At 43.6% G+C, this 27803-nt stretch overlaps 1 protein-coding gene across 1 annotated transcript in view; it reads right to left on the minus strand.

The window, feature by feature from the left end:
• Window positions 1-3839: 3839 nt before the first annotated feature.
• Window positions 3840-27803, minus strand: part of si:ch211-286b4.4 (uncharacterized) — a 36553-nt gene continuing 12589 nt past the window's right edge. The window contains exons 15-41 of the mRNA XM_052468746.1: window positions 27497-27622; window positions 27009-27188; window positions 26096-26320; window positions 25756-25882; window positions 25422-25621; window positions 24703-24915; window positions 22062-22207; window positions 21764-21891; window positions 18959-19106; window positions 14280-14412; window positions 13948-14109; window positions 13530-13656; window positions 12827-13038; window positions 11331-11493; window positions 10762-10853; window positions 9997-10157; window positions 9560-9689; window positions 9095-9246; window positions 7797-7863; window positions 7280-7408; window positions 5826-6149; window positions 5583-5680; window positions 5371-5486; window positions 5211-5290; window positions 5040-5074; window positions 4812-4892; window positions 3840-4403 (exon numbers count right to left, since the gene is read on the minus strand). Coding sequence (XP_052324706.1) covers window positions 4035-4403; window positions 4812-4892; window positions 5040-5074; window positions 5211-5290; window positions 5371-5486; window positions 5583-5680; window positions 5826-6149; window positions 7280-7408; window positions 7797-7863; window positions 9095-9246; window positions 9560-9689; window positions 9997-10157; window positions 10762-10853; window positions 11331-11493; window positions 12827-13038; window positions 13530-13656; window positions 13948-14109; window positions 14280-14412; window positions 18959-19106; window positions 21764-21891; window positions 22062-22207; window positions 24703-24915; window positions 25422-25621; window positions 25756-25882; window positions 26096-26320; window positions 27009-27188; window positions 27497-27622 — 4124 coding nt within the window. The 3' untranslated portion in view covers window positions 3840-4034. The remainder of the gene's footprint in view (window positions 4404-4811; window positions 4893-5039; window positions 5075-5210; window positions 5291-5370; window positions 5487-5582; window positions 5681-5825; window positions 6150-7279; window positions 7409-7796; window positions 7864-9094; window positions 9247-9559; window positions 9690-9996; window positions 10158-10761; window positions 10854-11330; window positions 11494-12826; window positions 13039-13529; window positions 13657-13947; window positions 14110-14279; window positions 14413-18958; window positions 19107-21763; window positions 21892-22061; window positions 22208-24702; window positions 24916-25421; window positions 25622-25755; window positions 25883-26095; window positions 26321-27008; window positions 27189-27496; window positions 27623-27803) is intronic.

The raw sequence follows: 27803 nt of genomic DNA on the forward strand, positions 1-27803 counted from the left end.
CCATATTTGTTTCTTCAACCCCTCAGGGTTGGGTATTGTGTGTAGATTGATGAGTATTCATTTTAGAGGAAGGCTGTCATGTAGCAAAATGTGGAAAAAGTAACGGAGTCTGAATACTTTCCAAATGCACTGCATACTCTGACCTCGTTGTGTACAGTATGTGTTGAGGGTACTGTGTGGGGCATTAAACTAGGGCATGTGCGGGGCATTGAAAAACACTTCATTCTGAGCACAACAAGAAAAGCCATAAGCCCACAGAGCTTCTAATGCAACCTTCAAATCCCCACGACTCTCTCTAATATTTGGTGCTTATAGCAGTTTGACGCAAATGATCTTTCATCTACATAACACATCATCTGCATCTGACACAAAGCCATAATGTGTTCCGATGCCATTTGATTCCATTGTGTTTCACGGCTTTCTCTCTGATATTACCTCTGAGAGCAGTCATTATCCACCCCATCAACCACTCACCAGTGTGAAAGAAGCCCTGGCTGCGTCACAAATGTCACCCTATAGAGACACCTTTTCTGACGCAGACCTAAAGTACTGATCAAGGATTGGCGCGATATCAAACATGCCCATTATGAGTCACATTGAGTATGAATTATGTGAGCTTTCCAAGTACATGTATTCAGGAAAGACCAAGCTGTTTAATGAATTGTGAGGCATTGCCATATGGAATATGATCAGATTTCTATAATGATGACTGATGCATGGTACGGTGTGTGTTCCATACATTGCCAGAAATACAGTACATTCTAAACCAGCATCTAAAGTAAAAGATATTGTGACATTGATACGCATTCCAAAATACTCTTACTTGTATTTCTCCCTGGTACTTCAACCTCAAACTCTCGAGAATGTTCTTCAATGTTCCTAATCTGGAAATAATCCAACGTTTTATCCAGTGAAGGCGTCGTAAAGCTCCATTCAGCTTCATAAAGCAGATACAGTGTACATGTAATATAATATAATAATAATATATGCCATTTAGCTGACGCTTTTATCCAAAGCGACTTACAGTCATGTGTGCATACATTCTACGTATGGGTGGTCCCGGGAATCGAACCGACTACCCTGGCGTTACAAGCGCCATGCTCTACCAACTGAGCCACAGAAGCACATGTAGTGCTCCGATTTGGAGATTCAGTGTAAATCTAACAAGGGAGATCACTGTGTTTAGTCTAGTGGCCAATGTACAGTATCTGAATGGAGGAATAAGAAAGGCTTACCTCAAAGTATACTGTAGGTTGAAGGATTTAGGCTTCCTACCATGGATTGCAAATTTACATTTGGAGTATGTTGTCATTTCATACATATGGATGTTGTATGTGACACATTTGTCAATGTTTATGTATCGGAGCACATGGCGGATTAACCCAAATCATTATATCCATGCCATCAAGCAAGTAGTCAGCAATCATAATTTGAGTGACTAATTCCACGGCATATTATTTCTAATGAAAACACATGAAATAACAATGAAAATGGCAGTGGAACAGAAGCAGTGTGATGTTGCCAGCAAGCTGGGTGAGTCTCAGACAGACTGAATATGGCAGGCCTGGTGGCTGCTGCCGCCGCCACATCCCACAGATAAGGGAACCATGGTAACAGTGATGCAGAAGTACCGGATGATGGGAACAACACAGGAGGATCTCAGCTCCGAGAAAGAGAAACCAAACGGGTTTGTTTATCATGCTCATCTCCAAGAACAAAATAAATAGATGTGTTCCTACCCACTGCGCACAAAACTGGTTGAATCAATGTTGAGTCCACGTCATTTCAATGAAATGACATTAAACTAACGTGGAATAGACAGTGAACTGACGCCTGTGCCCAGTGAGTACTGTGTAGGGTGAAAGTCAAGTAATCCAGTTCCTAATAAAGGTACACACAGCGCTAATCTTTGAGGGTGGTGGTAATGCACTCCAAGCTTATCACTGGTGGCCTATTTACAGTAAAGTAGACTGATTAGATATAGACACCCAACCGGTAAATGGATGCACCGGTAAACTGACACTTAGGCTCAGCAGAAAGATGAGATTGTGAACCTGAATTGGGATGACGGAAAATGGAAAACTAGCGAGTGGTGTTCGGTAAGGAGAAAATGTTTTTTGAAACAGAGTGAGACGGGAACAGTACTGTACTGTAGGAAATTGTCCAATAAGAAACACTGTCAAAAAAAAAATCTGTTACAAATGTATAAAAATACAAATGTTTTGCCTCAAATGTTAAATTAACAACAACAAAAAAGATTTAGTCAAACATTTTAAAAAAAACTTTCAAACGCTTTGTTCAAACGTTTAAAAAAATGTAACTATTGGCCTGTGTTTACTACTGCATGGCGTCCGGGACAACAGATTCCCAGGGATTTGGAGGGATTTCAAGATTACAACATGATTACAGCATGTGGACACTGATGGGGAAATGTGAAATCTGTCCAGAAACGATAGAAACGTTTTAATGAATGAAACTCAGTGCTGAATTAATGAAACGTAGACAATATATTTATCCCCAGTAGTGTAGTGCAGATGTTCAATACAAACATGCGTATGGCGGTTACACAATCCTATTTGAGGCTAGATTTTGAGGGGTCGGATCTATGTTGTGGAGCATTTCTTTTTGGTGGCATTACTCATATACACTCATCAATTTCAATATTGATGTACCACAATTAGAACGGCAACAAATCTAACCTTTTTAATTGTATGTGACACAGCATCATCTCCCGCCCCCCAAATAAATCAAATAGCAACACTCACATTGAGTCTGTATCCATGGGATCCTGAAAACAATCTTCCATATCAAACGCGTTTCCTCCAAAAATGTGTGCTGACCCAAACAAAACACTACTTGGTAACAAGCACTATGTATTGCAGCTATCCATTTGTTACCGACAGACAGTGATGGGACAGGAACAGTTGTGGGCTCCACTAGCAGCTGGCAAAAGGTGACATTATGTCAACCTGAGGACAAAAACATACACGGGGCTTTCCTTTCTATAAATAACAGTGTAGTCGTTGTTTATTAAGCAACTGGAGCAGAAATACTATTGAAACATTGCAAGTCCTTACACGAGAAAGACGTATGCTGGTTTACACGATTAGAGGACAAGGTGCTACCTACAACCATAAAGGCTACTTCAGGTTTACCCCTCCACATAGAACCCTTTGTCAACCCTTCTTCTAAGAGCACAGTGCCATTGCCAGCTGAGAGAGGTATGACAAGTAGTCAGATAGCGGGTGGTGTGAGATGTGATATTCAGTGAGACATTGTTTCTAATCTCTGCGATAGGGGCTGTCAGGCAATGGAACTTTCTATGGGGAATCACCACACTTTAAACCCGGGACTTGGCACCAAGTCGTGGGAACTGATACTGACAGCCTTTGACGATTGGTCCAGCTGACCTCCTCAGTCTGCTCACAGTCTAAATCCAACCCCCTGTAGGAATACTCCCTTTCTATTAGCAGAGTGCCCTGTGGATGAACTATCATGCAGCACTTATATTGTCTAGATTACTCAGCTCGGAACGGGTCCAGGGGTTGGAGAGATGATGATACATTTACCGCTGCTTGGAGAGAGAGGGAAACGAGCACAAATGGAAGAAAGAATATTGTGTCATAAAATATTCATAAATACTCCCGAAAGGTTCTGGGTCACTTCGTACAAAGATGTTGGGTTGAAACAAAGAGAGGCAGGCACCAGAGCCGACTGGTCATCCAATGAAACGGCGATGTTTTGATTTGACAATGGTGGCTGAAGCCTGAAAGACATGGAGCGTGATGACCTGGAAAGTGTTTCTACCTGGTGACATTGTGATAAAAGCGATGCACAAGCATAATTCATATCTTTAATAAATATCACTCCAAGGAAAATGATCCGTTTGATTAAATCACATGTGATGAACCTATTATACGTCTGTTATTCACACTATACACTAAACTGTACACGTAATCTACAAAATCATGAGACAGATCACACCAAAACCACACACTTCAGTAGTATCCCATTTTCACATGCTTCTAACTGGCTTATTCCCATACATCTAGTTCTCCGAAGCCTGTTTTACCCATGCTTGTCATCTGACTGCTTGGTCCCTGGCTTTCTACTTCCTGATTGTTATTTTCTAGTTTATGGTTCTTTGGTACCCTGCTGTCTAGGTCCTGCTGGTCTGGAGAATGATCGTGTTCCTCCTGACCGTCTGATCTATAGTTGTCTGGCTCTGGGTGTGGGTGATCTCGGGTCTGCTCCTCTTCCTCTGGACTGTGGCCGTCTAGCTGGCGCCGGCTCATCCCATTTAATATGATTTGCAGCTCGTCGAGCCTCTGGGATACATACCGTCTCTTCAGCTCTAACATCATTGTTCCATTACGACTCAGGGCCTTCTCGGTTGTTGCGCCCTGGAAGGGACGGAGAGAGAGAGAGAGAGAGAGATAGAGAGAGAGATAGAGAGAGAGATAGAGAGATAGAGAGAGAGATAGAGATAGAGAGAGATAGAGATAGAGATAGAGATAGAGATAGAGATAGAGATAGAGAGAGAGATAGAGAGATAGAGAGAGAGATAGAGAGAGAGATAGAGAGAGAGATAGAGAGAGATAGAGAGAGAGATAGAGAGAGAGATAGAGAGAGAGAGAGATAGAGATAGAGATAGAGATAGAGAGAGAGAGAGAGATAGAGAGAGAGATAGAGAGTCACCACAGCATTAGAATTTCAAATGTTCAATTAAATAAAGGCCTATGATGCAAAAACCAGAAACATTTGAAGGTTTGGTCAAAGCTCTGCCGTCTCTGCTTCAGCCACGTCTTCACCTGGGTTCTCTTCTGGAGTTGAACGCTGAGCTGCAGGAAAACCTCATTCAGATGGTCCATCTCCTTCTCCAAACAGTGAGCCTTCAACAGAGAGAAGGGTCAAACAACCATCAACTCAGTAATCCTCCTGCGGGGATTGTGAAGTAAGTTAAGCAATATGTACAGCACAATGGCTCAATGTGGAAATCCACTGCAGGAAAAGATGGTGGAGCGGTCAGCAAAACTTACTTGGACGGGTGTTCTTAAACATTGTTGTGGAGGTCCTGAAAAATAGACCGAGGACAATATACAATACGTGCCTGAATATATTTCTATATAGTTCAATACAGAACAACACGATCATACCGTTTTCATAGCACATGCGTATGATATAGACCAAATATGATCGAAACAGGTTACCCTTTTCAGTGTCCTCTGCTGGAAACTGTTTAAGATCCCGTATGATTTTCTCCACATTGAAATACTTATATCGTTGGAGTCTAAAATAAAAATTGTAAAGGATTGTAAACATTTTGTCAATGTTTTCATGAAAGTCATTGTCAAAAGTGCAACTACAAACCTGTCTGACAAGAGGTGCTCTGTGAACTGGCTATCAGTGGGGACACGGACATTGAGAAAGTCCTCTACTAACTTCCCAGGAGACTGGCCTGAGGTCAGTGAGGTGTCCCTCTTTGCCTGTAAAAGTAAGGCACAAGTCTGCTTGCTGCACTCAACAGTGCAGTGTATTTACCTGTGAATCAATGGGTTCCAGAAACTTCCATGGCTTCTTACCTTGTTTGCATCATATCTGAAAGAGGCGTTGAACAACTGAATGCTCAAAGCAGAGATGGCGTGATGGAGGACTTGCATGAAGCTTTCAGGCTTGGAACCTAATACAGGACATTAAACGGGCATGATAAACCTACTGTGGGAGAACATCAACAACAAAATAGTACAACAAAAATCCACAAGTACAAGTAAAAATTCATACCGCTTAAAATGTGACCATACTTCACAACATTATTATCTATTTACCTGAAGCAATATAGGCCATCGACTGTAGGAGAGTGGCAATAAACTGTCCCACACTCTCAAGCTTTGCCTCACGGAGATACAGAATCTGGTTGGTTGTGTCAAAATAAAAGTCCCCACTGCAGTGTGACACCAGGCCCTCGTAAGCTGAGACAGGAACCGTTTTGGACAGAAGCAGCAAGACAGGGGGGAAGATTTGGGTGTTGCAAAGCAGTTTCACAACATGACAGCCGAACAGGAAGATGGCAAAGTGCTGTGGGGAGAGGTTGTCCAGGGCAACGGGAATCAGGTGCACTGCTGGGTCCTCTGTGGTTTTGTCAGTCCTGGCTGGAATACAAACTGTAACGTCAGAGGACATGATTAGTGTACTGTACTAGTCAGCTAAGCAGATATACAGTACCAGTTGACACTGCGGTTGAAACCATAAATCACAATTTTGACAATTTTTACTCATCAGACCAAAGGAAAGATTTCCACCTCTCTAATAACAATTGCTCGTGTTTTTTTGGCCCAAGCAAGTCTCTTCTTATTATTGTTGTCCTTTAGTAGTGGCTTCTTTGTAGCAATTCAACGACGAAAGCATGATTCACACAGTCTCTTCTGAACAGTTCATGTTGAGATGTGTCTGTTACTTGTACTCTGTGAAGCATTTATTTGGGCTGCAATTTCCGATGCTGGTAACTCTAATGAACTTATCCTCTGCAGCAGAGGTAACTCTGGGTCTTCCTTTCCTGTGGCGGACCTCATGAGAGTCACTTTCATCATAGCGCTTGATGGCTTTTGCAACTGCACTCGAAGAAACTTTCAAAGTTCTTTAAGTTTTCCAGATTGACTGACCTTCATGTCTTAAAGTGATGGACGGTCGTTTCTCTTTGCTTATTTGAGCTGTTCATGCCATAATATGGACTTGGTCTTTTACCAAATATACCAACCCTACCTTGTCACAACACAACTGATTGGACCAAATTGGACCAAAGACATTCACAAATGAACTTTTAACAAGGCATACCTGTTAATTGAAATGCATTCCAGGTGACTACCTCATGAAGCTGGTTGAGAGAGTGTGCAAAGCTGTCATCAAGGCAAAAGGTGGCTACTATGAAGAATCTTACTACATGATTCCATAGATGTTACTTCATTGTTTTGATGTTTTCACTGATATTCTACAATATATAAAATAGAAAAAAATAAAGAAAAACTCTTGAATGAGTAGGTGTGTCCAAACCTTTGACTTGTACTGTATACTGTGAATAACAGCAACATGCAGCATTTATTGATCTACAGTACAATTGACCATAGCCCATGATGGGCACTCTAGTCAATATTGCCTTGGACTCTAATCCGTCTCGAGTCCCAGTTGTTATCTCCAACATTTCAATCAACAGTTACAGAGGATTATCTCTTCTCTCTGGAGAAGAGGAACATGGAGCATTAGAGAGGTTCAAGCTGTCCCTAACCTCTGTCTACACCAGATAGGTTCTGGAGGGACTCCTGTATCTCCTGCAGGGTCCTGGACAGAGGAGTCATGGCCACTAGTTTGGACAGGTCCTGCTCACTCAGACAGGGGGCTGTGCTCTGTAGGTGTACTAGTACAGAAGAGCAGAAGATAAGTTGGAAGTTAATACACAACACTGCAAAGTCCTGTATGTGTGGGAGTAGTCGCACGTCCCACTTCATCACTGCAAGTTGACCGAGTTTTAAAAAATACTGTGTTGAAAAGCATTAAAGTCATTCAGGTTGAATAAACAAAAACACTGTTCCTAGATGTGACCCGACTACGGTGCCCGTGTCTCCTCACTTCATAACCTAACACTATGTACTGAATTTACAGTGGACTGAGGTAACATATTCTCGCAATATGCCTGGCTCTTCTAATCATTCATGTAAGAAGTTGCGTGGAAATATACTCACAGCTGGTGAATAAGACGACAGGTGTACATGAGGGGAACGATTTGAACCGTGTCTATATCCTACCTAGATCATGAGGTGGTGGTCCTGTCTCATGGCCTGATGCAGGTTTGGTCATGTTGGCTGAGGAAAACTAAAAACCGAAATAATATGATGAGTTATTAGTCGAAGCGTTAGAAATAATCTAGGTCTAGTATTCACAATATCCATATCCCATATTCCTTTAGATTGTCAAAGACAAAGCTACAGAGGACCACCACCATTCACCAGCATACCCGTATTTACATCCACAGGTATGCTGGTGAATGGTGGTGGTCCTCTGTAGCTCAGTTGGTAAAGCATGGCGCCTGCATTGACAGGATACGTGGTTCGATTCCCCGAACCACCCATACGCTAAAAATGCATCCACGCTTTGGATAAAAGTGTCTGCTAAATGGCATTTATCATTATTACATTACAATGGGGTGCTTGTCTGATACTAAGCCTTAGAAGCTACACTCAGTGGCCAGTTTATTAGGTACCCCCAATTAGTACTGGGTCGGACCCCCTTTACTTCAGAACACCCTGAATTCTTTGGGCATGTAAACATTGCTCAACTGGTGTCAAGGGACCTTACGTGTGCCAGGAAAACATTCCCCGCAACATTACACCACCGCCGTTGATACCAGGCAGGATGGGGCCATGGACTCATGCTACTTACGCCAAATCCTGACTCCGCCGTCAGCATGATGCAACAGGAACCGGGATTTGTCAGACCAGGCAATGTTTTTCCACTCCTCAATTGTCCAGTGTTGGTGATCGTGTGCCCACTGGAGACGCTTCAACTTCTTTTTAGCTGATAGGAGTGGAACCCGGTGTGGTCTTCTGCTGCAATAACCCATCCTTGACAAGGACCCACGAGTTATGCGTTCCGAAATGCCGTTCTTCACACCATTGTTGTACCGTTATTTGCCTGTTTGTTGCCCGCCTAATAGCTTGCACGATTCCTGCCATTCTCCTTCGACCTCTCATCAACAAACTGTTTTAGCCCACAGGACTGACGCTGACTGAATGTTTTTTGTTTGTCGCACCATTCTCTGTAAACCCTAGAAACTCATGGCTGAAAAACCCAGGAGGCCGGCCGTTTCTGAGATACTGGGACCGGCGCACCTGGCACCGACGATCATACCACACTCAAAGTTGCTTAGGTCACTCGTTTTGACCATTCTAACGTTCAATCGAACAGTAACTGAATGTCTGAATGCCTGCCTACCTACCTACTTTATATAGGAAGCCATGGCCACATGAACTGGGTGGTGTACCTAATAAACTGGCGACCAAGTGTATATATATATATATAATCTTTGGATGTGATAGCCATTTACCTGTGTGTAGCCTGTGTGCAGTTCACACTCCCTGGTGTCTGTGTGGCAGTGTGCTGCGGTCATGTCATGCTGCTGCCAGCTCTCTCCACTAAGTCTGTACAGGACTGCCTCCAAAGCTCTGACTACAGCTCCCATCAGCACCACTGACGGATCTGATGACAGGTCAAAGGTTGGGATTCAGATAAAAACGCAGAAAAAAGACCTGTGCACTGCAGTTGCCTTGAGCCGACATCCACAAAGTTTACAGTAGAAAGTGATTTCTGCAAACGTCAAGGGAAATTTTGCCTTTAAAGGCCTATCGCTGTGAGCTGGTCTCAAATCTGTGTTGGATCAAATGCTGGTCATAGTGTAGCAAAGCAATACGTTCCATTATCTCTGAGACGTTATCTCTGTAGGCAGATGATTTTACAGTAGAGCAGTTACTAAATGTGTTATTGGCCACTGATTGACACCATTAAGCCTTACCTTTTGTCGATTGGATATGTCCATCCCCGTCTGCATCCGTGTTGGTGTATGATTCATTCTGCAAGGCATCGCGTTCCAATAGCTCTTTCAACAGACTCAACTTTTTGGGTTCCATGTTCTCCAGAACATCCTAGTACAACATAAAACCACGAGTCACGCCGTTCAAAGGACCGATAGGTCTAATGTATGTTTATGTTCCGTCACTTCACAGATTCTCGGGGGACCTGGGTTGAAATACTACTTGAAATGATTTCAAACACTTCATCTGTGTTTAATTGACCATGGCTGTTGCAATGGAACCAATAGAGAAGTCCCAAAAGTGCTAACCTTGCCCAACCTGGCCCTTCAGGCAGGCTAGAGTATTTGAAAGATTTCAAATAGTGGTTGAACGCAGGTCTGCTACGTTCCCCTGTCCTATTTTGCCATATTTTTCCTACCCTCAGGGCATCTGTTTGTTGACAGATATTCCGGTAGAACTCCTGGGTGTCCTTGCGGTGCCTGGCCAGCTGGGACGCCAAATGCAGGTTCTGATCCTCCAGCTTGTCGTAGAGAGTTTTCACGTTGAATTGCTCCAGATCAAACTTCCCAGTCATGTATCCTTGGGTAGCATTTGTGGAGAATCATAGTAACTTGAAATTCCAACGCGAGACTACTGAACATTTCATTGATCTAGAGGGAAATAGCCTCGCTAGTACATTATCGTGGTTTAGCACTGTTGTCATCCTTGAGTTGGATTTTTGGGTATAAAATGGATAATCGATCCAAAATGGAAATGGCAGAGCAAAATACTCCTGAAACCATTAGGAAAAGGGGGTTACCTAGTCAGTTGTACAACTCAAAAGTGTCTTCCGCATTTAACCCATCACCTCTGAATCAGAGAGGTGCGGGGGGGCTGCCTTAATCGACATCCACGCCTTTGGCACCCGGGGAACAGCGGGTTAATTGCCTTGCTCATGGGCAGAACGACAGATTTCTACCTTGTCAGCTCAGGGATTTGATCCAGCAACCCAATGCTCTAACCACTAGGTTCTCTCCCACTCCTTTACCCATGGTATTTCAGTGACTATGAGTACAATCAAAACCTTGTACGTGACCGTATATGTACCATGGGTGGTTTTGAAATTGCGGTGCAGATGGGCATTAACCCATCATGACTATGAACCTATCATCATCAATGCAGTGAGTAATCTGAGTTTAGTCACCTCCTCCTCCACGGCAGACTGCAGGCTCCTCAGCCTCAGCCTCAGCCCCCTCTCCGACTCCCCTGCAGCCCAGCACCCCCTGGCCATTCAGGCTGAGACACAAACAAAAGAGAGAAGTCAATCATTGTAGATGTTTTTTCGGAAAGAGGTTTTCAGAGCAGAGTTTCAGTTGCACAGCAAGGTGTCCCCGGTCAGATGGATGGAGTTGACCCGATTTGTAAAAACAACAGTCCTGTTGCATGACGCACCCAAAGACTTCTCAGCCATGCTCACCATCAGAATTGAATGGGTCATGCCACAGGACTGCTGATTTGTAAGGGACATGCTGCAGTGCAAATCAAATACACCTCTGAAAATACAATTCAGAGAACCTATTATCTGCCATGATTGAATTCTGACCAGAGAGCTGTTAGTAGAGCCATTCCCTGCTATCTACCAACTCTCAATCATAACTGTGGTAAGATCAGATGTCAGATAAATGGCTGGCCCACTCCCTGAAAGCTATTAGCCAAGCTAATAAAAGCTAATAGAATAAACTGGTATTGATCGTTTGGTTGCGTCTGGCTGACCTTTCTCCACTGTAGACGTATTCCACTGGAGGGATGGGCTCTCCCAGGCTCCGCCACTTAGGCCTCAGTTTGCCCTGGCACACCAGCTTGGCCCGACTGGACTTTAGAACCAGAGCTGTGGTGGTGAGCACCAGGATCAGCGCAAGCAGGAGACTCAGGACACCTACAGTGAGGAGATTAATGAGTCATTCAGTCCACGTCAATTCAGCAAGCCATGACACCCACTATATCAGGTTGTTTTAAAGGTTTCTGTAGTTTAAAAAAAAGACAATATAAACATTCCTGCAACACTTTTTTGTTGAAATATAATTTGATCTCTGAGAAATTAAGCTACTTGATTGCACCCAAATTGGAACAATCTGAGATGGTCGGCAACTAAATTCTCTTTCTTGTGCATGTTTGAGGTAAAAAGATCCTAAATTCAAAATCAATTCAATTAACTGTATTTTCCTGTGGGGGAACTGACATACACATGGCTACAATATGTAGTGTAAAGTGTGTCATGCCATATGACAGAGAATGGCAACCAGTTGTGCTCTATAGCAGTGTTTCCCAAACTTGGTCCACGTTTTGTTTTGACCCACCACTACACAGCTGATTCAAATAATGAACAATTGCTGATGAGTTGGATATTTTAATCAGCTGTGTAGTTCTGGGGGGCAAAAACCAAAACGTGCACCCAAGAGGGTCCCCCGGGACCGAAATTGGGAAACCCTGCTCTATAGTACTTTTTTTGTTACTGTCGTTCAGGTTTACTGGTTTGAAGAGACAAGGCTCCAATTAACTTGTTCTTAAGTCTATTCAGACCCTTTCAACCATTGACCATCTATTTGATACCGTTGGTATTTTTCCACAGAATCAAAGCAGCCTGTACTCCCTCTCTTTTTTTCTGCTCAGCAGTACCTACACTAGCTCTCTCTTGCTGCATGACAAACTGCGTATGAACTGGTTATCAATGGCATGGAGAAGCGGAACACAGAATTGAAACACAGTGGGGAAAATAAATAGTTAACCAATCAATTCAAAGAAAAACAGGAGGGTGATAATGCACGTTAAAAATCGATTCCCACCAAGGAATCAGTCTATGATTCTCTACTATGGGGCTGTGCCTTGATTTCTCTTCTCTCTTTATGTGTTGCTATTGATTACATATCACTTCAGATGTGAACGGTCAGTGCCTGGATCCCAAATGGCACCCTATACCCTATTGAGCGCACTACTTTTGACCAGAGCCCCGTGGGCCCTGGTCAAAAGCAGTGCACTAACAGTGTTTTTCCATAGATGTCACTCCAGCCTTTTGGGTTTTAAGTACTAGTGATATTTTGAGAATTGTGTTTTCATCAAGCAGGGTGATTAAAAGAGATGTGAAAAGAGACGTGTCTACAACCTCTGAATAATCAAAACAGTTGCTTTGTGAGAAGATGTTTAACATGTAGGAAATGCACCATAAATAGGGAAAAGAGTGCCATTTGAAATGCACACAGAGTGTACCTCACCTACGATGGCGCCCCAGTCAGGCAGCAGGTTGAGCCGGTGTTGTTTGATGACCCCGTGCTTGACCAGTTGGGCGGGGGTCATGGGCTGGAAAACGGCTGCAGTGGGGTCACACTCTGTCCCTCTCTCACTGACCACCACCACTAGACTCCACTCTGGAATGGCGTTGTCCAGGAACACATACTTCCCCGTCTCCGAGAACACGTGTGCAAATCTAATGGGAAAAGAGGAGACGAATCTGAAAAGCACGCCATTGAAGAAACCATTTTGGTTCCAGGTAGAACCCTCTGTGGAAAGGGTTCTACATTGAACCCAAAATTGTTCTACATGGAACCAAAGTGGTTCTACCTGGAACCAAAATGGGTTCTTCAAATGGCTCTCCTATGAGGACAGCCGAAGAACATTTCAAGGTTCTAGATAGCACTTTTTTCCCTAAGATTGTATATAAGTGCACTACTTTTGCCCAGAGCCCATTCACATACTTCCCTGTCTCAGAGAACATGTGGGCATACATATGGTAAAAGAAGAGTCATTAAGAAAATCTGATTCCCTATGTCTTCCCTATACAGTGCACTACTTTGGGCTATATAGGGAATAGGGTGCCATTTCGGGCACAGCCACAATCAGAGAACAAATGCTTTACATTGCTAATGTGAATCTAATATGACCTAACTGAAGACTAAAGGCCATAAGGTACCTTCATACCTGGTAGAGTTGAACTGAGTCTGCTTCATGAGTCGCTCTAGCCGCCGGAAGGCCCCAAAGTCCCAGCTAGGGTTGCTATTGAAGAGATGGTCTTTCTGATACACTGGGAAGTGGCTGAGGTGACGGTCTGGTTTGAAAATGAATTGTAATAAAATAGGAATGTCGCAAAACAGAATAGTTAAAGGGATAGTTAATTTTATGAAGTTTACCTCAAGATGATACAATCCGTTTCCACTAGCATTCTTACATGCTACAAAAATGCTAGCCAGGACTTCGCTAAACACCCAGCAAACAAACTCAAAAACAGATTAGACTACTAACTACTAAAAAAATAAGCAAGAACTTCAAACAAGTGAACTACCCCTTTAAGTTAGAGCCCAAGGGAATGTTTGAAATGCAGGTTGAAAGAATGACATACCATTGTAGTTGATGGTGAGCTGGAAGATGAGCATGTCATTGGAGGAGAGGCATGCTATGGGGTTGGGGATACGAGGGAGGACATCGGAGTGTAGAAGTTCTGCCTTGGATTCTAGATCCCTCCTCTTCCTTGATCGCATGTCAATAAATTCGATTGGCTCTGCTGCAGGCAAATAATGAACTATTGAAAATATACAGCTTTCCTTTAAGAAATGGCTTAGAGTACATTTTAACCGTAATTGGTAGCTGTATTACCAATAGATAAGGGTACTTTGCGCCGATTTTCTTTCTAGATATAACAGAAACAGACTTTATTCAATCAAACCCAATTACCTGTCAGGGTCATTTCAATAACATTTCGGTCCATCAGAATCCAACCAAATACACCTTCAGAATCAAATTGAACAAAGTGGATGTTTCCAATGTTCTTCACGTGGACATCTGGTCCCAAAACATCCATCATTTTCTACAGGAAAGAAAGGATACATGTCATTAAGGATCTAATGATAATTGGAGTAAATGGATAATAATGAATGATTGTATTTGTCTGCTATATTACCGTGTAAATAATACATATAAATCCATACCAGCATTGTGGTCAATTCCATGTCAATGTAGTACTTAAACTGAAATTCAATTTCCCATTCCAATTTTCCCCAAATGCTCTCCTATGAGGAAACATTAGAAATTGGAATTTCAGTCTACTTCCTGAAGTGACTGAATTGAAAAGGAATTGACCCCAACTCTGATCCATACCATGTTTCTTCACCACAAGGCTATCCCATGGATACAACAGCTTTAAGAGTCAAGTCGTCAAACACAGGGTTGGGTAGGTTACTTTCTAATGTAATCCGTTACTAGTTACCTGTTCAAAATTGTAATCAGTAATGTAACTTTTTGGGATTACCCAAACTCAGTAACGTAATCTGATTACATTCAGTTACTTTAAGATTTACCCCTTAAGAGGATTACAAAAATGTATGTTACCAATTGAACAACATCTATTGCAGGATAAATCAATGTTAAAGTTTAGATTGCTGGCCATGTACAGTGGGGAAAAAAAGTATTTAGTCAGCCACCAATTGTGCAAGTTCTCCCACCTAAAAAGATGAGAGAGGCCTGTAATATTCATCATAGGTACACTTCAACTATGACAGACAGAATTAGGAAAACAAATCCAGAAAAATCACATTGTAGGATTTTTTATGAATTTATTTGTAAATGTTGGTGGAAATTAGAGGATAAGTCTATTAGAGTTACCAGCTTCAGAAATTGCTGCCCAAATAAATGCTTCACAAAGTTAAAGTAACAGACACATCTCAACATTAACTGTTCAGAGGACACTGTGTGAATCAGGTCTTCATGGTTGAATTGCTGCAAAGAAACCACTACTAAAGGACAACAATAAGAAGAAGAGACTTCCTTGGGCCAAGAAACACGAGCAATGGACATCAGACCGGTGGAATCTGTCCTTTGGTCTGATGAGTACAAATTTGAGATTATTGGTTCTAACCGCCGTGTCTTTGTGAGACGCAGAGTAGGTGAAGGGATGATCTCTGCATTTGTGGTTCCCAACAAGAAGCATGGAGGAGGTGTGATGGTGTGGGGGTGCTTTGCTGGTGACACTGTCGTGGATTTTTTTTTAAATTCAAGGCACACCAGCATGGCTACAACAGCATTCTGCAGCGATACACCATCCCATATGATTTGCACTTAGTGGGACTATCATTTGTTTTTCACCAGGAAAATGACCCAACACACCTTCAGGCTGTGTAAGGGCTATTTGACCAAGAAAGAGAGTGATGGAGTGCTGCATCAGATGACCTGGCCTCCACAATCACCCGACCTCAACCCAATTGAGATGGTTTGGGATGAATTGGACCACAGAGTGAAGGAAAGCAGCCAACAAGTGCTTGGCATAGACTGTTGGAAAAGACTGTTGGAAAGACTGCTGGAAAAGCATTCCTCATTAAGCTGGTTGAGAGAATGTCAAGAGTATGCAAAGCTGTCTTCAAGGCAAAGGGTGGCTCCTTTGAAAAATTTGTATAACCCTTTTTTGGTTACTACATGATTCCATATGTGTTATTTCATAGTTTTGTTTCTACAATGTAGAAAATAGTAAAAATCAAGAAAAACCCTTGAATGAGTAGGTGTGTCCAAACGTTTGATGGCAGGATAGCCTAGTGGTTAGAGCGTTGGACTATTAACCGGAAGGTTGCAAGTTCAAATCCCCGAGCTGACAAGATACAAATCTGTTGTTCTGCCCCTGAACAGGCAGTTAAAACCCACTGTTCCTAGGCTGTCATTGAAAATAAGAATTTGTTCTTAGCTGACTTGCCTAGTTAAATAAAGGTAAAAAAATATATATATTTACACGTGTGTATATACACTGCTCAAAAAATAAAGGGAACACTTAAACAACACAATGTAACTCCAAGTCAATCCCACTTCTGTGAAATCAAACTGTCCACTTAGGATGCAACACTAATTGACAATACATTTCATATGCTGTTGTGCAAATGGAATAGACAACAGGTGGAAATTATAGGCAATTAGCAAGACACCCCCAATAAAGGAGTGGTTCTGCAGGTGGGCACATCAGACCACTTCTCAGTTCCTATGCTGATGTTTTGGTCACTTTTGAATGCTGGCGGTGCTTTCACTCTAGTGCTAGTATGAGACGGAGTCTACAACCCACACAAGTGGCTCAGGTAGTGCAGCTCATCCAGGATGGCACATCAATGCGAGATGTGGCAAGAAGGTTTGCTGTGTCTGTCAGCGTAGTGTCCAGAGCATGGAGGCGCTACCAGGAGACAGGCCAGTACATCAGGAAACGTGGAGGAGGCCGTAGGAGGGCAACAACCCAGCAGCAGGACCGCTACCTCCGCCTTTGTGCAAGGAGGAGCACTGCCAGAGCCCTGCAAAATGACCTCCAGCAGGTCACAAATGTGCATGTGTCTGCTCAAACGGTCAAAAACAGACTCCATGAGGGTGGTATGAGGGTCCGACGTCCACAGGTGGGGGTTGTGCTTACAGCCCAACACCGTGCAGGACGTTTGACATTTGCCAGAGAACAAGGCAAATTCGCCACTGGCGCCCTGTGCTCTTCACAGATGAAAGCAGGTTCACACTGAGCACATGTGAGAGACGTGACAGTCTGGAGACGCCATGGAGAACGTTCTGCTACCTGCAACATCCTCCAGTATGACCGGTTTGGCGGTGGGTCAGTCATGGTGTGGGGTGGCATTTCTTTGGGGGGCCGCACAGCCCTCCATGTGCTCGCCAGAGGTAGCCTGACTGCCATTAGGTACCGAGATGAGATCCTCAGACCCCTTGTGAGACCATATGCTGGTGTGGTTGGCCCTGGGGTCCTCCTACTGCAAGACAATGCTCGACCTCATGTGGCTGGAGTGTGTCAGCAGTTCCTGCAAGAGGAAGGCATTGATGCTATGGACTGGCCCACCTGTTCCCCAGACCTGAATCCAATTGAGCACATCTGGGACATCATGTCTCACTCCATCAACCACAGACTGTCCAGGAGTTGGCGGATGCTTTAATCCAGGTCTGGGAGGAGATCCCTCAGGAGACCATCCGCCACCTCATCAGGAGCATGCCCAGGCGTTGTAGGGAGGTCATACAGGCACGTGGAGGCCACACACACTACTGAGCCTCATTTTGACTTGTTTTAAGGACATTACATCAAAGTTGGATCAGCCTGTAGTGTGGTTTTCCACTTTGATTTTGAGTGTGACTCCAAATCCAGACCTCCATGGGTTGATAAATTTGATTTCCATTGATAATTTTTGTGTGATTATGTTGTCAGCACATTCAACTATGTAAAGAAAAAAGTATGTAATAAGAATATTTCATTCATTCAGATCTAGGATGTGTTATTTTAGTGTTCATTTTATTTTTTTGAGCAGTGTATATATAATTCAGTCCAACAATGGATGTAACTACAGATTGCCCCTTTAAGTCTATCAAAAGCGTGCGAGTTTGAGCATGTATCCATTAGGCCTATGGATTTATATTTGTATCGGCATGAATTAGATTGAGCAATTAAAGCCCCACTTTTATTCCATAGGCCGGGATCCGCACTACACAGCTACTGTGAGAGCCCATTTTTCAGTGGCTGTCGATTGGTTTCAAAAACAACGATTGATAGGCAGCTTAAACTTCTTGAAATCAACCAATATTGGGTACAAATACACATTTAGATTTGTGAACAGCCATCCACAACAACCACAGTCCGTAAGGAGCAAACAGCTAATTGAGAGAGCAGCAGTGTGATTCGCATCAATGCGCTATGTAGCTATCAATAGTAAGTGATATCCGTATCGCCGTAGACTACATCACTGCTGTCATCCTTACCCCCAAGCGTTTATTCAAGTTGGATAATCTTTGGATGCTGACAGCAGTCGCACCATTGGAAGACATAGCTTGGACTGTAGCCTACAAAAGCCTATTCCTGCTCCTTTCCTGTGATCCATCAAGCACATTTGGTGTGTCATCATTGTGGTCTCTGACAAACTTAAACTCGCGCCTTTTTTCAGTGCTGATTTGAATATCATTGAGAAAACAGAGAAGTGTCAAAAGGAATCCTCAAAGTAATCATGTCGTTTTTCTAAAGTATCTGTAATCTGATTACAATATGTTTGTTGATGTAAAGGATTACAGTTACTGTTTTTTTGTCATCCCTTACATGTAACAGATTACATGTAATCCGTTACTCCCCAACCCTGATCACACGGCAGCTATCTCTGTGTCCATACTGTATGTGCTGAAGCTAACTCTAGTTTTCAAACATTGCCATGTGTCATACATGTCATGCCATCACAACGACAACAGAGTTGGCTATAGCACATACAATATGGTTTTGAGGCTACTGAAGCAATCTTGGGCACAGTCATGTGATGGAGGTCAGGTCCCCAGAGTGTGTGACCTCTCAGAAAGATCCAAATGGATAGGGCCATAAGGCTGTACAGTAAGCATGCGGTGGTGGCGGTGCTCACTCTGCTCCACACTCGGCTTTCATCTGGCTCTTTGATCCCCAGCAGCAGCTGTCCATCTGGGGAGAGCCTGGCAGAGATGTGGGGCAGTCTGGACAGACACGAGGTGTTGCACAGCTCCTCTGCTGACACGTAGCGCTCACAGTGGCAGCTGATGAGGAGAGAGAGACTTTAAGCTGATGAGTTGGAAGTAGGAGGGATTTACAGTATATGGGCTACGATACATAATGAAATAGATTAATATAAAATAGATCTGCTTATAAAAAAATATGACTGAACAGACACTTTTGTCTAAAACGACTTACAGTAAGTACCATTCTAAAGTTTGGGGTCACTTAGTAATGTCCTAGTTTTTGAAAGAAAAACACATTTTTGGTCCATTAAAATAACATCAAATTGATCAGAAATACAGTGTAGACATTGCTAATGATGTAAATTACTATTGTAGCTGGCAACGGCTGATTTTTAATGGAATATCTACATAGGCGTACAGAGGCCCATTACCAGCAACCATCACTCCTGTGTTCCAATGGCACGTTGTGTTAGCTAATCCAAGTTAATAATTTTAAAAGGCTAATTAGTCATTAGAAAACCCTTTTGCAATTATGTTAGCATAGCCGAAAACTGTTGTCCTGATTAAAGAAGCAATAAAACTGGTCTTCTTTAGACTAGTTGAGTATCTGGAGCATCAGCATTTGTGGGTTTGATTACAGGCTCAAAATGGCCAGAAACAAAGAACTTTCTTCTGAAACTCGTCAGTCTATTCTTGTTCTGGGAATTGAAGGCTATTCCATGTGAGAAATTGCCAAGAAACAGAAGATCTCGTACAACGCTGTGTACTACTACCGTCACAGAACAGCGCAAGCTGGCTCTAACCAGAATAGAAAGGGGAGAAGGAGGCCCCGGTGCACAACTGAGCAACTGAGCAAGAGAACAAGTACATTAGAATGTCTAGTTTGAGAAACAGATGCCTCACAAGTCCTCAACTGGCAGCTTCATTAAATAGTACCTGCAAAACACACGTCTCAACGTCAACAGTGAAGAGGCGACTCCGGGAGTTCCTCTGTCCAGTGTCTGTGTTATTTTGCCCATCTTAATCTTGCATTTTTATTGGCCAGTCTGGGATATAGCTTTTTCTTTGCAACTCTGCCTAGAAGGCCAGCATCCCAGAAGTCGCCTCTTCACTGTTGACGTTGAGACTGGTGTTTTGCAGTTGCCTCTGTATGCCTATGTACAGTTGTGGCCAAAAGTTTTAAGAATGACACAGTTATTGAGTCTGGTGCCTCAGTTTGTATGATGGCAATTTCCAGAATGTTATGAGGAGTGATCAGATGAATTTCAATTAATTGCAAAGTCCCTCTTTGCCATGCAAATTAACTGAATCCCCAAAAAAACATTTCCACTGCATTTCAGCCCTGCCACAAAAAGACCAGCTGACATCATGTCTGTGATTCTCTCGTTAACACGAGTGTGAGTGTTGACGAGGACAAGGCTGGAGATCACTCTGTCATGCTGATTGAGTTCGAATAACAGACTGGAAGCTTCAAAAGGAGGGTGGTGCTAGGAATCATTGTTCTTCCTCTGTCAACCATGGTTACCTTCTTCGCGCAAAAATGTCTTCACAGGCAAGGATATTGCTACCAGTAAGATTGCACCTAAATCAACCATTTATCGGATCATCAAGAAATTCAAGGAGAGTGGTTCAATTGTTGTGAAGAAGGCTTCAGGGCGCCCAAGAAAGTCCAGCAAGCGCCAGGACCGTCTCCTAAAGTTGATTCAGCTGTGGGATCGGGGCACCACCAGTACAGAGCTTGCTTAGGAATGGCAGCAAGCAGGTGTGAGTGCATCTGCACACACAGTGAGGCGAAGACTTTTGGAGGATGACCTGGTGTCAAGAAGGGCAGCAAAGAAGCCACTTCTCTTATCTGTAAAAAAAAGCTTGTCCGGAGCAGACAAGGTGGGCGCTACCATGAGTCGTGTGTCATGCCAACAGTAAAGCATCCTGAGACCATTTATGTGTGGGGTTGCTTCTCAGTTAAGGGAGTGGGATCACTCACAATTTTGCCTAAGAACACAGCCATGAATAAAGAATGTTACCAACACATCCTTTGAGAGCAACTTCTCCCAACCATCCAGGAACAGTTTGGTGACGAACAATGCCTTTTCCAGCATGATGGAGCACCTTGCCATAAGGCAAAACTGCTAACTAAGTGGCTCGGGGAACAAAACATTGATATTTTGGGTCCATGGCCAGGAAACTCCCCAGACCTTAATCCCTTTGGGAACTTGTGGTCAATTCCAACTATTGATTATGCAAGAATGGGCTGCCATCAGCCAGGATGTGGCCCAGAAGTTAATTGACAGCATGCCAGGGCGGATTGCAGAGGTCTTGAAAAAGAAGGGTCAACACTGCAAATATTGATACTTTGCATCAACTTCATGTAATTGTCAATAAAAGCCTTTGACACTTATGAAATGCTAGTAATTATACTTCAGTTTTCAAGTATCTAAAGACACTGAAGCAGCAAATTTTGTGGAAATTAATATTTGTGTCATTCTCAAAACTTTTGGCCACGACTGTCGATATTCAATTAAAATATCAGCCGTTACAAATATTTGACATGGTACAAATTGGACATGTGGTCTTCTGCAGCTCAGTTGGTAGAGCTTGGTGCTTGCAATGCCAGAATGGTGGGTTCAATTCCCAGGACCACCCATGTATGCCTGCATGACTGTAAGTTACTTTGGATAAATGTGTCTACTCAACGGCACATAATACATTGACTGTTGTGTTGACAGAGTACTCACATGCCCATCTCCACATCCAGACTCCCTCCCTGAGGTCCACAGGTGACGTTACAGGAGTGGTGAGAGGGTGAGACACACTCTCTGGATGCAGCCAGGCGCACCTGTCCTGCACTGCAGCGCTTGTTCACCTACAGCACAGAGAGGGTTCCTACTCTTATTGCCTCCATTAGTGCAGCAGGATAAAAACATGGACTCATATGGAACAGTTTTAAAACATGACAAGTGTCATGTGTGGTTACATCTGTATCCGAGCAGCCAAACAGAGATGCATCTGACTACGCTGATTGCTGAATCTAACCTCAGGCTGGCAGTCCAGTTCACTGTCAGAGCTGGAGATCTTGAAATCCAGATTGTTGTAGAAAATAAAGCCGGTTCGACACAGACAGGAGCCGTCTGAGTGCTGGAAAGCACGGTTCTTCCCAAGGCAGGTGCAGGAAGAGGCCCCTGTGGTATATTTAAGTCAAGATGTGATACTTAGGCTGCATTTATACAGGCAGCCAAAGTCTGACACAATGCAGATAGCCCGGTTAGCCAATATGCGGGAGCACTGGTTGGTCGGCCCAATTGAGGTAGTATGTACATGAATGTATAGTAAAGTGACTATGCATATATGATAAACAGAGAGCAGCAGCAGCGTAAAAAGAGGGGTTGGGGAGGAGGGTTGGGAGGGGCACACAATGCAAATAGTCCGGGTAGCCATTTGTCTACCTGTTCAGGAGTCTTATGGCTTGGGGGTAAAAACTGTTGAGAAGCCTTTTTGTCCTAGACTTGGCACTCCTGTACCGCTTGCCATGCGGCAGTAGAGAGAACAGTCTATGACTGGGGTGGCTGGGGTCTTTGACAATTTTTAGGGCCTTCCTCTGACACCGCCTGATGTAGAGGTCCTGGATGGCAGGCAGCTTAGCCCCAGTGATGTACTGGGCCGTACGCACTACCCTCTGTAGTGCCTTGCGGTCAGAGGCTGAGCAATTGCCATACCAGGCAGTGATGCAACCAGGCATGCTCTCGATGTTGCAGCTGTAGAATCTTTTGAGGATCTCAGGACCCATGCCAAATCTTTTTCGTTTCCTGAGGGGGAATAGGCTTTGTCGTGCCCTCTTCACGACTGGAACCACCAAGACTCTTCTTAGAGCTGGCTACCTGGTCAAACTGAGCAATTGGGGTAGAAGGGCCTGAGTCAGGGGAGGTGACCAAGAACCCGATGGTCACTCTGACAGACCTCCAGAGTTCCTCTGTGGAGATGAGAGAACCATCCAAAAGGTCAACCATCTATGCAGCACTCCACCAATCAGGCCTTTGTGATAGAGTGGTGAGACAGAAGCTACTCCTCAGTAAAGGACACATGACAGCCCACTTGGAGTTTGCCAAAAGGCACCTAAAGGACTCTCAGACCATGAGAAACAAGATTCTCTGATCTGATGATACTGAGATTGAACTCTTTGGCCTGAATGCCAAGCGCCAAGTCTGGAGGAAACCTGGCACCATCCCTACGGTGAAGTACGGTGGTGGCAGCATCATGTTGTGGGGATGTTTTTCAGCGGAAGGGACTGAAAGACTAGTCAGGACCGAGGGAAAGGTGAACAGAGCAAAGATCATTGATGAAAACCTGCTCCAGAGCACTCAGGACCTCAGACTGGGGCGAAGGTTCACCTTCCAACAGGACAACGACCCTAAGCAAACGTCCAAGCCAATGCAGGAGTGGCTTCGGGACAAGTCTCTGAATGTCCTTTAGTGGCCCAGCTAGAACCCGGACTAGAACCCAATCAAACATCTCTGGAGAGAACCTGAAAATAGCTGTGCGGCGACATTCCCCATCCAACCTGACAGAGCTTGAGAGGATCTGCAGAGAAGAATGGGAGGAAGTCCGTAAATACAGGTGGGCCAAGCTTGTAGTGTCATACCCAAGAAAATGTAATGCTGTAATCGCTGCCAAAGGTGCTTCACCAAAGTACTGAGTAAAGGGTCTGAATACTTATGTAAATGTGATATTTCCAATTTCTTTTTTTTTTTTAATATAAATTTGAAAAACATTTTTTTGGTTACTACATGATTCAAGATGTGTTATTTAATATTATTCTACATTGTAGAAAATAGTACAAATAAAAATAAAAACTTGAATGAGTAGGTGTGTCCAAACTTTTGACTGGCACTGTATATACAGTAAGAAACCATTTATTATGTATTCAAACTACACAAATCCTCAGTTTCAGGCAAACGTTATATGCTTTTGCCCAAGGGTATGGGGAGGCGTGTCCCTTTGCGATTCACAATATAATATTTTATAGCCCACATTCATATATATGGAAGTACATATATATATATATATATATATATATATATATATATATATATATATATATATATATGGAAATTTAGTTGTTTGCCCTTATTAGTCCCACATTGAGACAGCTTACTAAGAATCGGTTTCCTGTTTAACTCGCTCTTTATTAAGTATAAATATACCTTTATTACAGCTAAAAATTAGGTTATTACGGTTTGGCCAGTATTACATGACTTGTAATGTTTGAGTAACAAATCACTTAATTAAGGCATAATATATTGCTAATAAGACCTAATAAGGCCTTATAAGCTACTTATATACATACCTATAAACTACAAATTAGTGGTTCACATGCGTACCTTAAAATAAAGTGCTACCATTATTATTATTATTATTATTATTATTATAATAATGAGAACCTGTTCTCAACTAGCTTACCCGGTTAAATAATAAAGGTTAAACACAAAAATGATTATTATAAAACATCAAGGTAATGTGACACGATAGTCCAAAACACATGGCCCTCATTATGTTACCTGAAAATGCGCTCGTACACACAAACACAAACACACAAAGGGTCCGGAGTTGTTCCTGGTCGAGTCATGTGATCAGGAAAAACACCCGGGCCTTATGGTGTAGTACACCTGTTTGATCGGACCTTGGGGTGCAGTAGAGGAACTTCCGCAGGGGAAACAGGCTCTCTGGGCAGCCAGATGGTTGAAGGTATCAGTTGGACATGGGTAGCAGTCCTCCACATGTTCAGCTTTGGAGAGATTACCAAAAGAACCAGTGGGGCAAGGGACAGGACTGGATGAGCCCAGCGGACACACGTAGCCCAGGGGACAGGGGTTGCTGTGGTAGTGCTCTGTCCCTGATGGACAGAAAATAAATCAGCTTTACGGTTAAGGAAACATTTGAAATCAAGAAAGATGAAAAGTGTGTTGGATGGAATGATGGATAAATGGATGAAGAAAGAAGAATAGATAGATGACTAAATGTTGGAAAAAGGAAGGCTTAAAGAATGGATGGGTGTGTGGATGGGAAGGAAGACTACGGTATGATGGATGGAGGATGGGTCGTTGGATTCATTTAATTAGGCAAGAAGGTATTAGTCTCGTACGAACCACCCTCTTCTCACAAGCAAGCCTCCCTACATGGTAGCTGGGGATGGTTCGTACGAGGCTAAGAAGGTATAGGTAGATAGATAAAACTTTGAAAGATGTGTGGATCAGTGGAAACTGGAAGGATGAACGAATGAAGGTTGGAAGAATGAACAAATGGATAAAAGACGGTTGGAAAGACGGATAGATTGTGGAAAGGATAGCTAAATCTTGCTGAAGCAATCACACCAAACCAAAAGTAGCACAAACAGGTCACCTGGAGGGCAGTGGTACCCGGGTGGGCAGGTGAGGCACTGAGGTTGGGGGGACAGCCGAGGTCGGTAGGTCCCTGCCTCACACAGCCCACAGCTGCTGTCCTGGGAGGCTCTGGGGCCACTGGTGTTGAGGGGCACGGAGCCCCCCTCACAGGACAGCATGGCAGAGCTGTTGGCAGGACAGTAGTAGGGAAACGCGCAACTGTGGAAGGACCAATGATCAGATTTTCAATGTTATCTTCAAAGTAAATCATGGCATAAATGTTAAGGACCATAATGAATGTGCCTAGGAACTGGAGTAAGCATTACATCAGGTTTTGAGTTAGGCCTACTCACACTTGGTTTGGTGTGTTGTAGGTGTGAGATCCCTCTGGACAGAGGTAGCCTTCAGGACAGATATCAGGCTCTGCAGTCTGGGGCCCACAGTAAGAGCCAGCCTTGCACAGCCTCTCTGAGACCGCACCTAACCAACATACATGCATGCACACACACGCGCACACACACACACAACTACTAAAAACTCTGAGCCCTCATACTTACTAGGGCCTGGGGTTTCCCTTTGTACGGTTGTTTGGTCAGCAAAAAAAAATACTTAACTGGGGCCTGGAGTTTTCCCAAGTCAAGTCGCACATGGTCAGGAAAAACTCCTGGCCCTAAGACATAAATCATCACCTACCAGGGGGACACTGGAACGAGGCTCTACAGGAGATTCCAGCAATGTTGGGCTGCCCTGTGGACATGGGGTCTGGGCAGTAGGTGCCCCCCGCACACGGCTCACACTGACTGGCAGCTGCCGCCCCTGGAAGGGGCCTCATGGTACCCGCAGGGCATAGTATAGGTAGACCAGTGCCACTGCACCAGTAGCCCGGGGGACAGGGGTAGCCAGAGTAATCTGTAAAACCTGAAAAAAATAACCCAGGGAGAGCAAACACTGTAAAAGTCCGCTGGTGATTTGAGCCTAATGATTACACTACAGCTTTATTCAAATGTAAATCAATGGGGTTGGAAGATAATTGTAGTTCTAATGGTATGCGGTTTGTCAAGGAAAGTAAATTAACTTTAGTTATCTGTAAATCCACAGGGTACTCATTTGTGTCGCCCCAGGAAAATGTGTTTTAAATTCCCCTTATTATGGCTCATTAACCACCACTGCTCTCCTATTTCAAGACTTAAAGGAATGTTGTCTTTCCCGGGGGAACTTTAGAATCAATGAAAGAAAGAGTGTATTATTGTGTCTAACAGAAACTTGCCTTCTGCTTTACTCCAACCCCTCCAAAAGACACATACACATGCAGAAGTCGGAGAGGTTGGAGCAGGGCAGACACGCTATGGAGCCCGTTGAGCAGTTTAGGGTTTCAGTGGCTTGCTCAAGGGCAAAACGGTAGGAGATGGCATGTAGGACCAGATTTTATCACCTGTCAGACATTTTTTCCCCTGACCGAAATGTTTTCCTTGTCAGACATTGTTTCCCTGTCCAACCGGCAACCCTCGGTTGCTAGCCGCTTTTCTAACCTCTAGGCTTCCTGTCGCCCCAATGGCTACAGTAATGGTATTGTAAGATATTGCAGTCTAAGGTGTTTCAGTCTGACCTGTAGAGTTACAGTAGAATCCAGGGGGACAGGGGTGGCAGTCCCCCTTGCTGGCTGCCCCGGGTGTGGATCTGTAGGTAAATAACGGACATTCCCTGGGTTCAGTCCCTCCCTCGTAGTCACTACCAACCACCCCATCACAGTAGTGACCAGCAGGACACAGGTGCAGGACAGGGTCACCTGTAGAAGAGTTCAACGGAATTCTAAAAATGTCTGGTTCGTGGATAAAACACTAAGGGTGCCTCGCAGACATGGCTTCAAATGCTATTTGAAATCATTTTAAATTATTTAACCGTGCTAGATTGAGCTGCCTGTTGCAATGGAACCAATATAAATGTCCCAAAAGTAGTTGAAAGATCTCAAATATTATTTTAACCTAGGTCTGGTGTCTCATAGTACAACATGTCTTTGAACTCCAATGTTTTGATTAAAATGGGAAGAAAGAATAAGCATTATAAGGCATCGTTATTATTAGGCGTTATAATGACCTTTTTTGCACCAGTGCTGTGGTGGACAAGACAGACAATCATGGATATTGGCTGCTCCAGGTAAAACTCTGATAGTGTTATCAGGGCAGACTTCAGGCTTCTCTGAACCTTCTGGGCAGTAGAATCCTGAGACAACAAAGACTCCCAATCATTACTCAGACCTGTATGACCAAGTACTGTAACAACAAAACATCAAACACAGGAACTCCAAAATCGTAAGCCAAAATCTCTCATATCCAATAAGACGGCCAATAAATGACCCCATTGTAATCTTGGACTTTGAAATAAAACATTGTATGTTGTCCTG

The sequence above is a fragment of the Oncorhynchus keta genome, chromosome 18 (genome assembly GCF_023373465.1).
Source record: "Oncorhynchus keta strain PuntledgeMale-10-30-2019 chromosome 18, Oket_V2, whole genome shotgun sequence".
Taxonomy (NCBI): domain Eukaryota; kingdom Metazoa; phylum Chordata; class Actinopteri; order Salmoniformes; family Salmonidae; genus Oncorhynchus; species Oncorhynchus keta.